This window comes from Myotis daubentonii, chromosome 11 (genome assembly GCF_963259705.1).
Source record: "Myotis daubentonii chromosome 11, mMyoDau2.1, whole genome shotgun sequence".
In the NCBI taxonomy this organism is placed as follows: domain Eukaryota; kingdom Metazoa; phylum Chordata; class Mammalia; order Chiroptera; family Vespertilionidae; genus Myotis; species Myotis daubentonii.
The window spans coordinates 80,754,784-80,769,228 of record NC_081850.1 but is presented as its reverse complement, the minus strand read 5'-3'; the positions used below and the strand labels follow the sequence as shown (position 1 = coordinate 80,769,228).

Sequence of the window (14,445 nt, the reverse complement as noted above, 5' to 3'; positions counted from 1 at the left end):
GGGCTCTCAGAAGTGTCTGCCCATCGCAGGGCCACTCACCCGGGCCTGCTGAGAGGGCTGGCCCTGTGCCCCAGTGCCCCACCCCCAGGAACCTCACACTCCCCGGGCCCCTCACACTTACCCAGGCCCCACCCCCCAGCCCCCCCCCTCCCCCCGGGCCCCGCGCACTCTCCCAGGAACGTCACACTCCCCCCGGCCCCGCGCACTCCCCCTGGAACCCTCACACTCACCCAGGCCCCACCCCCCGGCCCCGCGCACTCCCCCAGGAACCCTCACACTCACCCGCGCCTGCTGCAGGATGGCTTGAGCCTGGGACTCCTGGGCTGAGACCATGGGGCCTTTGGAGCCGGCATCACCTCCCCCTCCAAACCGGAACTGTGGGGTCAGACGGGGGTCACCAAGGGAGCGCTGATGGGGGTGCCACACTGGACCCCAGGGTTGGGCAGTGCCCATCGGCCACCGGGGTGAAGTCGAGCCTCACGGGTCTGGTTGGGCAGCTTCTACCCGCCCCCTCCCGTGCACGCCGCCCTTCTGTGCCGACTTCAGCCCGGGGCCTGCGGAGACCCTCCCCGTGCCCGGGAAGCCCTTCCTGGCACCGGTGGCGTCCACCCTGAGACCCCACGGCCCCCAGGTGCTGCGAGGAAACGCCAAGGGCCCAGGCAGACGCCTGCACCGGGGAGGCCTCGCGAGGACGCCTGGTTCCAGCGGGTGCCCTGAGCCGCGCCCAGCTGCCCCGGTATCAGACAGACAGACAGACAGTCAGAAGACCGACGTCCCGACCAACCACATACTCTCCCCGAGGCCTGGGCTCCCCATGAAGGAGATGCTCCATGACCTTCACCCACAAGGTCACGGGCAGGGCAAGCTCCCAGAGGGACCCGCTGGCACGCACGCCCACTCGAGGCCCAAGTGGTGACGGGGTGTCTGACCAGGCAGATGGCACAGCTTTCCTCCAGGGACCTGACTCCACCCCCTCGGGGGGGCAGCCCTGGGCGCCCCTGGGGTCCACTCCTCTGCGAAGGCGCCCCCCGCCCCCAGGAGCCTGCCTCTAGGACACGGTGCGCCCTGGCTGGGGCGAGTCTGTGGCCAGGAGATTGTCCCCCTCAGAAACAGAGCCCAGGGCCCACTCCCCATCGACCACGCACCCCCATCAGCCGCACCCCCACAAGTCGGGGTACTCACGGGCAGCATGAGCATGGTCCCAGGGGGGCCGGGCAGCCCGTCGGCCCCCGGAAGACCTGGTCGCCCAGGGGGACCCTGTGGACAGAGGGGCCGAGAGGGCCTGGTCAGAGTGCAGGGGGACGAGCTGGGCTGGGCGGGAGGCGGGTGGGAGCCACGGCCCAGCCGGAAACACGCGGGACAAGCAGAGCAGTGCAAGGCCCCGAGCCGGAATATTCCAGAACCCCAGCCCAGAGAAGGGGCGTCGCTGTGGGGTGGGGATGAAGAAATGCTCCCGGGGGGAGGGATGAGGAAGGAGGCAGTCCGGGCGGGTCCAGCAAGGCGACCCTCCAGGAGGGTCAGGGATGGAGCTTCAGGGCGCCCACCCCCGAGCCACCCTTCCAGTCTCCACCCCAAACCGGCGGCCGAGGGAGCCGGCCGGCTGCTCAGACACAGGGAGCACCTGCTCAGACACACGGGGAGCACCTGCTCAGACTCAGGGAGCACCTGCTCAGACACACAGGGAGCACCTGCTCAGACACACAGGGAGCACCTGCTCAGACACACGGGGAGCACCTGCTCAGACACAGGGAGCACCTGCTCAGACACACGGGGAGCACCTGCTCAGACACACACGGAGCACCTGCTCAGACACACGGAGCACCTGCTCAGACACACGGGGAGCACCTGCTCAGACACAGGGAGCACCTGCTCAGACACACAGGGAGCACCTGCTCAGACACACACGGAGCACCTGCTCAGACACACGGAGCACCTGCTCAGACACACGGGGAGCACCTGCTCAGACACACACGGAGCACCTGCTCAGACACACGGAGCACCTGCTCAGACACACGGGGAGCACCTGCTCAGACACAGGGAGCACCTGCTCAGACACACAGGGAGCACCTGCTCAGACACACGGGGAGCACCTGCTCAGACACAGGGAGCACCTGCTCAGACACACGGGGAGCACCTGCTCAGACACACACGGAGCACCTGCTCAGACACAGGGAGCACCTGCTCAGACACCGGGAGCACCTGCTCAGACACAGGGAGCACCTGCTCAGACACAGGGAGCACCTGCTCAGACACACGGGGAGCACCTGCTCAGACACAGGGAGCACCTGCTCAGACACACGGAGCACCTGCTCAGACACACGGGGAGCACCTGCTCAGACACGGGGAGCACCTGCTCAGACACACGGGGAGCACCTGCTCAGACACACACGGAGCACCTGCTCAGACACACGGAGCACCTGCTCAGACACACGGGGAGCACCTGCTCAGACACCGGGAGCACCTGCTCAGACACACGGGGAGCACCTGCTCAGACACAGGGAGCACCTGCTCAGACACACGGGGAGCACCTGCTCAGACACAGGGAGCACCTGCTCAGACACAGGGAGCACCTGCTCAGACACCGGGAGCACCTGCTCAGACACAGGGAGCACCTGCTCAGACACACACGGAGCACCTGCTCAGACACACGGGGAGCACCTGCTTGGACACAGGGAGCACCTGCTCAGACACACACGGAGCACCTGCTCAGACACATGGAGCACCTGCTCACACACAGGGAGCACCTGCTCAGACACACACGGAGCACCTGCTCAGACACACGGGGAGCACCTGCTCGGACACAGGGAGCACCTGCTCGGACACAGGGAGCAACACTGAGGTTGAGAGAGGTCAGTCATATCCGGCACAGTGCACAGCGCATCACCCCATCCTACATCTAAGAGAGAAAACAGCATCTGCTATGCCACATGGCCCCTGTCTTTGACGTGTGGACTTGGCCACGCTCATGGGTCCAACTGCTGACAGCTGTGGGGGGACCCGCGCCACCGTCTCCCGCGGGCCTTTGGAGCAGGCCGGGTAGACACACCGCCCCACTGCAGCACTCAGGCCGTGCGGCGGGAGAGCAGGCCCGCCTGCTTGTCTGGAACTATGAAGGCGGCAGGGGGAAGGGCACGAGCAGGGGGGTGTAGGGGGGCGGGGGGGAGCAGGATGCCAGTAAGACAGGGACCATGGGAGCCAGGCAGCCTATAGGTCAGCTGAGGCCACAAAGAACCAGCTGCCTACTCTGGGCCCCCAGAGCCACCGGCCATTACATACACACACATGCACACATACACACGCATGCACACAGATTTACACACATGCACACACGCGTACACAGAGTTATACACACAGGTACACACATGTGCACCCACACACAGATGCACACACAAATGGCAGAGTCCTGCTCGAGGCCCCACCCAGGCGGGACGCTCAGCGGTCACCCGGCCACAGGGAGCGAGGGGAGCCTCCCCGTCCCAGCTGCTGACCCGGCGCTCAGCGGCTCCACCGCAGGCACCCGGCCAATCGCCCCGGGCGCCGCCCGCAGCCCGAGGGCCTGACAGGCAATTCCCCGGCCTCCCTGCGGGCAGCTGCGGGCGGGCCTCCGGCACCTGCCCCCGGGGCGAACGCCCATTAGGGCGCACACACGGGCTTCTCTCACCCGCGGCTTAGCCGCTGTCAGCTCTTCAGCCGGACTCATGGCTGTTCATGTCCAGCACGGAAACCACCGTGAAAGGAAGATTGTAAAAGCCAAGCCGAGCAGCTGCCCACAGGCTGCAGTACCGCAAAGCCCCGCTAGGTGTCAGGATGGAGCCGCGACCTCCTGGGCCCAGGCCTCATCTCTCCTGCAGGGACCCCGAGGTGCGGCCCTCGGCCCCGGGTGACCCCGGAACGCACCCATCTGCTCCAGAGAAGCCCCCCGGTTTCCAGGACAGAAGGGGGTCAGAGGGAATCGAGGCCGGGGCTCTCGGATGAGGAGGGTCCTGGCGGATCCGGGAGCCCTGAGCTCTGGCCCAGCAGCTGCGGGGTCGCTGTCACGCGGACGCAGGGCGGCCGGGCCCTCGCCGTGTCCTGACCGCACTGGCGGCCTCGGTGGGACACGAGCCCCGGGCCAGAGCCGACCGCCCCTCCCCCGGGAGACTGGGCGCAGGAAGCGGGTGGCGTGAGAGGCTATGGGGCCGGGGCAACTTGGAGAAGGAAGTCGCCGTGGCAACGCCCGTCACAGAGCAGGGGACCCAGGGGCGCGCTGGGGAGCGAGGGACCCCGGGAGCCGAGGCGGCCCTTACCCTTTCTCCAGGGTCGCCCACTTGGCCCGTGGGACCGGTCGTCCCTGGAGGTCCCGGGAGGCCCTGGAATTAAATTAAAATCAGAGCAGAGTTCAGAGGCAGCACCCGTTCCCACGGGCCGGCCCCGGCGTCGGCTCGAGGCGGCGAACCGTCTCTTCCGTCAGGAGTTTAAGGGGTGACCCTGATCACCCACCCAGCACCTCCCACACGTCATGGAAATAAAAGGTGACACTCACCGCGGGGCCTTCGGGGCCTGGTGGCCCCTCCAAGAGCATGCCCTGGAAGAGACGGGACAGGGACGCTGAGGCCGGGAGCCCGGCCCTCCGAGCCCCCCCAGACCCTGGCCCCCCACAGACCCTGGCCCCCCCGGATCCTGGCCCCCCACAGACCCTGGCCTCCCCCGACCCTAGCCCCACACGGACCCTGGCCCCACCGCGGACCCTGGTCCCCCCTGGATCCTGGCCCCCCCCGGACCCTGGCCCCCCACGGACCCTGGCCCCCCATTGACCCTGGCCCCCTGGACCCTGGCCCCCCGTGGACCAGAGAGACCAGGATAAGAAAACGTCCTTACGGGCTCGATGATGGCGGGCTCTCCCTTTTGACCTTTCTCGCCCCGCGGTCCGTCGATCTGGGGGTGAGAAGTGCAGACGGAGGGAATGAGAGGACAGGGACGGCAGAGGGGACCGTGAGGCCGTGATCATGCTCCCCCAGCAGGGCCACCCGGGCTGTCACGCCCCCGGAGGCCGCCAGGAAGGGCCGCGCCGCACTCACCCCCTCGAAGATGGTGTCCTGGTTGGCGGGCATGCCCGGGCCGATCTCGGATGGGGACACGGTGGGGTCGTAGTAGGGGTCGTAGTAGCTCTCGTTCTCATCCAGGTTCTTGATGGTTTCCTCCGTGAACTCGCCGTCCAGGTCCTCCTTCCCCTCCACCGGGGGCGGGGCCGGCTGGGGGCAGAGCGGGAGGGTCAGGGGAGCCGCTGAGAGAGGCCCCTCCCTGCTGGGCCCGGGGCCTCGACCTGGGCTCGGGGTCAGCGGCCTCCCAGGCCTGGCGCCTAACTTCTAGGGCAGCTCCTGGGGTCCCTGTTCTCTCTGCACCTCCTCACTCACCACAGGCACTGCCCCAGCCTCCCGAGACCCCGGGCCACCTCGGCGGTGCCCTCAGGGCGCCACCACGGGTCTCAGGGTCTCGGGATAACAGGACCTTAATCCCACGCCCGCGACACAGGGGTCTGCACCCAGGAGGACCAGCGTGGCCGCTCCGTGGCCGCCGAGAATGTGGCCAGCTACCTGCCACGCGTCCAAACCGGAAGCCATCCTGGCGTCTATACACGCTTATGGCGGACAAAGCGTCAACTTTCCCGTGTGCCGGGCGGGCGCTGGGTCCCTCCCTGACCCGAAAGCTGGGCCACGGCCCCAGGAGGCGGGCGCACGGGGCCATGCAGTGACTGAGAGTGAGACCCGTCACTGCCCCAGGCCGCTGCCCAGAGCACCCGCCTCACGTCGTGTCCAGACCCCCGGCTCGAGCCCCTGTCCCGCCTGACCCGCCCCGGCCCCAGACCGGACACGGTCGGTCCGCCAGCACCTGTCCTCGCCCACCTCCGCCTGCACCGGACGCCGGGGAGAGGCCGAGAGAAGGACCCAGGGTCCTGACCTCCCGGCCCCGGCCGAGCCCACCCGCGAGAAAAGCAATTACGTTGGAGGCGTTGGCGGTGCCGGCCGTGCTGGTGGGCACCTCGGCCCCGAGGCCCTCGCCGTAGCTGTCCTCGTACGGGGACGGCGTGTAGTAGTCCTCGCTGGGCACGTAGTCGTAGTCCAGTGTGTCCGGGTCCTCCTTCCCGGCCCCCTCGCTGGTGTCGGGCACGGGAGGGGCCCCCGTCGGGGGCAGAGTCAGCTCCTGAGGGCGGGGAGAGGCAGGGCTGGGTCTTGGGGTTTCTCTGCCCCACGGCCTGGCCCATTCAGCCAAGACCCCCGTGGACTGTGGGTGCCGGGCCACCCCGGGCCCAGGAGGAGGCAGCCCAGCCAGAAGGATGCTGGGAACGGACCGCACACTTGGAAAGGGTGAATTGTATCTCAGACCCTTGTCTTAGAAGTAAGAGAACGTGCCCTGGCTGGTGTGGCTCAGTGGATGGAGCGCCGGCCCGAGGACTGAAGGGTCTGGGGTTCGATTCCCGATCAAGGGCACGTACCTCGGTTGCAGGCTCGATCCCCAGCCCCAGGCGGGGGTGTGCAGGAGGCAACCAATTGATATGTGTCTCTCACATCAATAGTTCTCTCCGTCTCTCCCTCTCTCTTACACTCTCTCTAAAAATCAATGGGAAACTTCCTTGGGTGAAGAGTAACAAAAAAGTGAGAGAACGATCCAGACAGAACAGGATCAGCCAGTCTCCCAGCACCTTGGGGAGGGGACGGTGCCCCTTCACCCCTCAGCCCGAGGTCACACGTCACCGCGGACACCGTCTTCCAACACGCATCGCGTGCGGCCATCACATGGGGCCGAGCCCCCACCCCCGCCTGCTGGGCGGCCCCACATTCCCTCTCACAGCGTCCTTCTCCCCCTCCCCCTCCCCCTCCCCCTCCCCTCCCCCTCCCCGCGCCCCACCCCGGCCCCTGCCCGCCGGCCTCACCTCGGCAATCTCCGTGGTCTCCTTAGCAGCCTCCACGGGCTCCTTGGTGGCGGCGGGCTCCTTGCCGGGGTCGTCCGTGTCCTCGTAGTAGGGGTACTCGTAGTAGTAGGGCTCGCTGTCCCCGTCGCCCTCCGGGTACTGGGAGGAGACAGGTTCGTGAGGACGGAGGGGCCGGTCAGGATTCTCACTGGCAGCGGGGGAGGGACTGCCAGAAATGTTAACCAGGCGCCGCTGGGGTGTGAGGGCAGGAGGAGGCAAAAGATGGACCCAGGACGCAGGGGTCACGGGAGGGGACGCAGCTCCGGACACGGTCCTGAGACCCTCGGGACGCGCTGCTCCTCGGCGCGGCCACGCTGGGGTCCGGGGCCCGTGGTTCGCAATGCGCGGCCCTCAGCGCCCCGCGGACTCAGCCCGGGCACCTGTGGCGCCTCTGCCCACAGGCCCCTGCCCGGGCCACTGACCCCTGCCCGGGTCACTGACCCCTGCCCAGGCCACAGGCCCCTGCCCGGGCCACAGGCCCCCTGCCCCGGCCACTGACCCCTGCCCGGGCTACAGGCCCCTGCCCCGGCCACTGACCCCTGCCCGGGCCACTGACCCCTGCCTGGACACAGGCCCCCTGCCTGGACACAGGCCCCCTGCCAGGGCCACAGGCCCCCTGCCCAGGCCACAGGCCCCTGCCCGGGCCACAGGCCCCCTGCCCCGGCCACTGACCCCTGCCCGGGCTACAGGCCCCTGCCCCGGCCACTGACCCCTGCCCGGGCCACTGACCCCTGCCTGGACACAGGCCCCCTGCCTGGACACAGGCCCCCTGCCAGGGCCACAGGCCCCCTGCCCAGGCCACAGGCCCCTGCCCGGGCTGAGGGAACAAGAGACACCTCACCAACTTGCTTGAAGCTTAGGGAGAGGGTTCGTGACACGCGTCCGGGGTGACTCGGTCGTAGTCCTGCCCGGTGGGTTATTGACCATGGAGGTGCCACACCCCCGAGTCTCCCCCTATCCCCCCGCCTGCCTGGCCCACTGCCCCCCACCACTACCAGCCCAGCTGCCGACTCACGTATTCGTCTGGGTTGGGGTCCTGGGACTGGGGGGTGTCGGGGACGGCCGTGTCGCAGTCGGGGCTGTAGTGCTCGCAGTAATCGTACGCCGCCCGGTGGTCCGAGACGAAGAGCAGCTGCTGGATGTCACCCTGGAAACGGACAGGAGCCTGAACAAGTGGCTCAGGCCCCAGCGGGGACCCAGGAGACCAGCCCGTCCTCAGCCAGCCGTCCTCTCGGAGCCGCTGCCTCCAAACCACCCAACCAGGCTGTCTGCCCACCCATCTGTCTGTTATCCGCCCAACAACCCGCCCACCCACCACCCACCATTCACCGTCCACCACCCACCACCCACCACCCACCATCCACCGTCCACCACCCACCACCCACCACCCACCATCCATCATCCACCCACCATCCACCACCCACCACCCACCACCCACCATCCACCGTCCACCACCCACCACCCACCACCCACCACCCACCATCCATCATCCACCCACCATCCACCACCCACCACCCACCCCACCATCCACCATCCACCCACCATCCACCACCCACCACCCACCATCCATCATCCACCCACCATCCACCACCCACCACCCACCCCACCATCCACCATCCACCATCCATCCATCATCTACCCACCACCCACCACCCACCAGCCATCATCCACCACCCACCATCCATCATCCACCATCCACCATCCATCTACCCATCCACCATCCACCATCCACCCACCATCCACCATCCATCATCCATCCACCATCCAACATCCATCCACTATCCATCATCCATTCATCATCCATCATCCATTCATCATCCATCAACCATCCATCATCCATCAACCATCCATCATCCATCCACCATCCACCATCCATCATCCATCATCCATTCATCATCCACCCACCATCCATCATCCATCATCCACCCACCATCCACCATACATCCACCATCCATCAACCATCCATCATCCATCCACCATCCATCATCCATTCATCATCCATCAACCATCCATCATCCATCAACCATCCATCATCCATTCATCATCCATCAACCATCCATCATCCATCCACCATCCACCATACATCCACCATCCATCAACCATCCATCATCCATCCACCATCCATCATCCATCCACCATCCACCATCCATCATCCATCATCCATCATCCATTCATCATCTACCCACCATCCATCATCCATCATCCACCCACCATCCACCATACATCCACCATCCATCAACCATCCATCATCCATCCACCATCCATCATCCATTCATCATCCATCAACCATCCATCATCCATCAACCATCCATCATCCATTCATCATCCATCAACCATCCATCATCCATCATCCATCAACCATCCACCATCCATCATCCATCCACCATCCATCATCCATTCATCATCCATCAACCATCCATCATCCATTCATCATCCATCAACCATCCATCATCCATCATCCATCAACCACCCACCATCCATCATCCATCCACCATCCATCATCCATCCACTACCCATCATCCATCCACCATCCACCATCCACCTACCCATCCATCATCCATCATCCACCCTCCATCCACCATCCATCCATCATCCATCCACCATCCATCCATCATCCATCCACCATCCATCATCCATTCATCATCCATCAACCATCCATCATCCATCAACCATCCATCATCCATTCATCATCCATCAACCACCCATCATCCATCATCCATCAACCATCCATCATCCACCATCCATCATCCATCCACCATCCACCCACCATCCATCATCCATCCACCATCCACCATCCATCTACCCATCCATCATCCATCATCCACCCTCCATCCACCATCCATCCATCATCCATCATCCATCCACCATCCATCCATCATCCATCCACCATCCATCCACCATCCATCCACCATCCGTCATCCATCCACCATCTGTCATTCACCCTCCATCCATCATCCACCATCCACCATCCACCCACCATCCATCATCCATCATCCACCCACCATCCATCATCCACCCACCACCCACCATCTGTCATCCACCCACCCTCCATCATCCATTCACCATACATCATCCATTCACCATACATCATCCATTCACCATACATCATCCATTCACCATCCATCATCCATTCACCATCTATCATCCATCCACCATCCATCCATATATCCCTCCCTCCCTCCATCCATCCACCATCCACCATCCATCCATATATCCCTCCCTCCTTCCATCCACCATCCACCATCCATCCATATATCCCTCCCTCCCTCCATCCATCCACCATCCACCATCCATCCATATATCCCTCCCTCCTTCCATCCACCATCCACCATCCATCCATATATCCCTCCCTCCCTCCTTCCATCCACCATCCATCCAGTAGCAATTCCTGAGCATTTCCCAAATGCTAGCCGCTGCTTCACACATAGGGGCACAGCCATGCCCAGAGCCGCGCTGCCTGGCGGCGCCCACTCCCCCTAACACTTCGGCCTTTCCTCGTGCCCCGTGGACGAGGTCAGACGCAACCCAGACCGTGCATCCAGCAGGCTTTTCCTGAGGCCCCTCAAGCCCGGCCGCCCCTCTCTGGCCGGAGGCTGGGGCGGTTCCACCGCCTGTGCCCCCTCCCCCGTTCCGCTGGGTCCAGCCACAGGCACGTTCCACCCTGAAGGGCAGCGCTGGGAGGGCAATGCCACAGGCTCGACCCGAGGAGTGATGCCACCCTGCCCGTCAGAACCACAGGCCCAGCCAGGCGCCGGCCCTCCCGCCTCTCAGGTGGCGAAGGTGTGTGAGCCCTCCTCTGTGCCAGGAAGGCAGAGAGAGACGCAGGAGGACTAAGCATGGCCCCTGGACGGCCCCCGGGGGTGTGGAGCAGGGCGCCCGGTGTGCACAGCTCTGCAGAGGGATCTGCACCCTCCCCGGCTGCCCCACTGGCCCAGAGACGGGTGAAGTGGTGACTCGATGGCAGAATGGGGTGACGGTCCTGGAGTCCAGCAGGTCCATGAGCACCTGATCCCGGAGGTGCGCGGCCCAGCGCGGGTTCCAAACCCCCAGTGAGGAGCCGGAGCGGGAACTCCGCAGGCAGAACCGGCTCCTGCGCTGGCTCTCCAGGCCCGACGCCTCCCTTCCACTCAGCCGCACGGCCCTGCCTCTGGCCAGGCACCGGGGGACCCTCCTTCCCCAGTGACGCTGACACAGCCCCGCAGCCCTCCGCCACCCAGCGCGGGCTCCTCCCTCTCAGGGACAGGGGGGCGGGGGGGTGGGGGTGCAGGCTGGGCTGCCTGTGCTGCCCAGCCCGGGGCCCCACCATGGCACACGGGCATCGCAGCTCAGCACCTCACCTGTCTCCCCCCTGGCACCCAACCCAGCAGCCCTGCTCAGCAAGGTCCTGGCATTCTCCACCTCCCGTGACTGTCAGAGCTGCCTCTCTCCTCCCCTCCCCCCTCAACTCCCTCCCCTCCCTCCCCTCTTTTCCCACCAGATGTCAGGTTCCTGGCTCGCAGTTTCAACTCTCAGCAGAAGAGAACTTACGACAGGAACAGTGAATCAAAACCACACGTTTTTATTAAGCAACAGGACTTCTAGTTCACATTTCATCCAACTCAAATACAATATTTCCCCTCTCCCGGCAGCTTGGCATCTGCACGCGCATTCTCACAGGCAGTCGGGAGGGAGAGGAGGCTCGGGGCGTCGGGGCAGCCGTGATGGCGGCACTGGTGTGCCCCCGATGGAGCAGCTGTCTGGCGAGGGGCCCGGACGCGTCCCGCACACCACGGTGTCCCCAGGCTGCGAGCCTCTGGAACGCAGGCTGCGCCTGATCCTACCTCTGACCCCAGGCCAGGCCCGCTAATCACTCAGCTCAGCTCTGATGCCAACCCCGTGATGCCCGCTGTGCCCAGGCCCTCGCTCTGACAACGGCCAGTTTCTCCTTTGACGCCACTGGTTTCCCGGCCAGGTCGGTAGGCTCGGCTGAGCCCTAGAAGCTTCTGCCACCGCGCCCGGCTCGTGACGGCACCCCGCTCTGCTGCCAGCCTCGATGCCCGGGCAGCCACCAGCGGCCCGTCTCCGGCCGCAGCCACCGGGCAGCCGAGGGCACCGGCTGCCGGACCCCAGGACGCACGCGTCCTCGGCCTCGCTGCGCCAGGAGCGTGTGGCTGAGGGAACCACTTCTGCCTTTTCCGATAATGAGATGGCATCCAGCCCGCGGCTGCTGGAGGGGGGCGGGGGGTCACGGAGCTCGCGTCGGGAGCTTCGCCACCTCAGGGCCGTGGGCACAGAAGATGGACTTCTGTTTGCCCAAACCAGCTGCCCCCAGTGCCTCCCAGCCTGGCACACACTCCCGGTGCCTCTTCTGTGCCCTTAATTCTGTGATCCCCTCCCGGCGACGCCCGCCCCCCCATCCCACCGGCCCTCCCCGCCCAGCCGGCCAGTGTCCCTCGCGCCACTTCTGCGATTTTATAGCCTGATGTTAACTGAGCGCTCACACTCGGCGGGGGGGGGGGGGGAGGAGGATGTGAGAAGACACTCGCTCCCGTTGGAAGTGGGGGGGGGTGGTCAGCAAGCCTGCGGCCCCGGAGCAACCCAGCCTCCAGCCGCCAGCGCACACGGCCACCCCTCTGCAGGGACCAGGGACAGAGGGCGGACGGCGCAGCCCAGGGGCTCGAGGCCAGCACGCCTGGGCTTCCATCGCACCCAAGTGAATCTTCAGAGTGCTCCCCAAAGCACAGAGCCCGGTCGGCATAACGGGGCGGGGGGCAGGGTACGGGGGAGGGGCACGCCTTGGGGGGGGGGGCGCTGCGGGAGGGAGAGCGGGCCGCACTGACTTCACACGCAACCGGCCGCGGAGTCCCTGCTCCCACTCGTGTGGCCGCTCCTCATACCGACAGCCGGGCTGCGATGCTTTCATCGTGAGTCACCCCACGGAACAGCGAGGGCTCCGCCAGGCGCGAGGTCATTTTTTCCATGGTCTTTGGAGACGCGTGGAACCGGAGAGCGAGTCTGACACCATTAACGTGCGCGTTAAAGAAAGCTCTTCCTGCTGCCCCGGGCCCTCCGCCCGGGTCCGGCCTGCGGCGCCCCCACGACCTGGCAGCCCGGCCCCATCCAGTTCTCACCTGCACCTCCAGCTGCCGCCCCGTGTCGGGTCCCCGCTACTCACACCTGCGCTGGTGCAGCTGCAAAACGCCCCACGAGAGTCTCTGTGGGGCGGGGGGCGGCGGGGGGCGGCGGGGGGTGGTCACGTCCCAGCCTCACTGGAGCCTGAAGTGGCTGCAGGGACTGAAGGGTCGGCTTAGTGAGCTGAGAGGGGGACTGCGTCCCCAGACCCAGAGACGGGCTGCGGGGCCAGCGTCGGGGCCTCCTCCTCAGCCCACGGGGCTTTCCGAAGAACTCGGGTCTCACCCCGTCCTGCCACTGCGCGGCCCTGGACAGGTGTGTGCCCGGCCCAGCCAGGCACGCAGAGGCCCGTGCTTGGTGCCCGCGCTTGGTGACCGCGCTTGGTGCCCGCACTTGGCAGCACAGGAGCAGCTGCCCCCCCTAGTCCCCTCCGGACCCCCAGAGAACCAGCCCGTGGGGACAGGGTGGCCATGGGGCGCGGGACACTCTGTGACAAGCTCCACAGACCCTGGCACAACCGCAGAGAGCGCCCAGGCCCTGACCACAGGCGACAGGGCGTAGGTGCCTCCTCGCCAGCTGTGGGCCTAAACCAGTGGTCGGCAAACCGCGGCTCGCGAGCCACATGCGGCTCTTTGGCCCCTTGAGTGTGGCTCTTCCACAAAATACCACATGTGGGCGCGCATTTACAGTGCAAAGTTGACTTAAAACTTGAAGTAAAGTTTATTCAGTTAATTTTAGGAAATTTGGAGTGAAAGAAGATGTAGTGTTGAGGATTGAGAAAGGTGTGTGGAGATGGTTTGGCCATCCAGAGAGGATGAACGAAAGGAGATGGACGAAACAAGGATACAAGACGAGTGTGGATGGGAGAGGTGGAAGGGGTGGACCTCAGCGAACGTACCACCATCAGATGGAGGACGTTGTTAGCAAAGGCCAGCTTAGGAGCACCCTAATTAAGTTAATAACAGTGTCCCTACCTATATAGTTTAAGTTTAAAAAATTTCGCTCTCAAAAGAAATTTCAATCGTTGTCCTGTTGATATTTGGCTCTGTTGACTAATGAGTTTGCCAACCACTGGCCTAAACCCATCACCTAATCTACCCAACCCTGAGTTTGCTCATTTGTAAGAGATGGTAATGTGACCTCCCTCCAGACGCTACCTGAGGACTGAGTGGAGGGTCCCTGGAAAAAGCTCAGTGGCCAAGATAAACAGCTGTCACCACCACCACCACCACCACCACCACCATCACCACCATCTCCACCACCATCACCAATACCACCATCACCATCACTACCACTACCACCACCACCATCACCACCACCACCACTACCACCACCACCATCGCCACCACCACCACCATCACCACCACCACTACCACCACCATCAC

The 14,445-nt window shown here is 64.8% G+C and overlaps 1 protein-coding gene across 1 annotated transcript in view; it reads right to left on the bottom strand.

Annotated features, from left to right (window-relative positions):
* The window catches only part of COL5A1 (collagen type V alpha 1 chain), a 94,828-nt gene that overhangs the window by 51,347 nt on the left and 29,036 nt on the right, over positions 1–14,445 (bottom strand). The window contains 9 exon segments of the mRNA XM_059658474.1: positions 283–375; positions 1,183–1,257; positions 4,287–4,349; positions 4,523–4,564; positions 4,858–4,914; positions 5,058–5,231; positions 5,980–6,180; positions 6,911–7,048; positions 7,965–8,096. Of these exon segments, the coding sequence (XP_059514457.1) occupies positions 283–375; positions 1,183–1,257; positions 4,287–4,349; positions 4,523–4,564; positions 4,858–4,914; positions 5,058–5,231; positions 5,980–6,180; positions 6,911–7,048; positions 7,965–8,096 (975 nt within the window).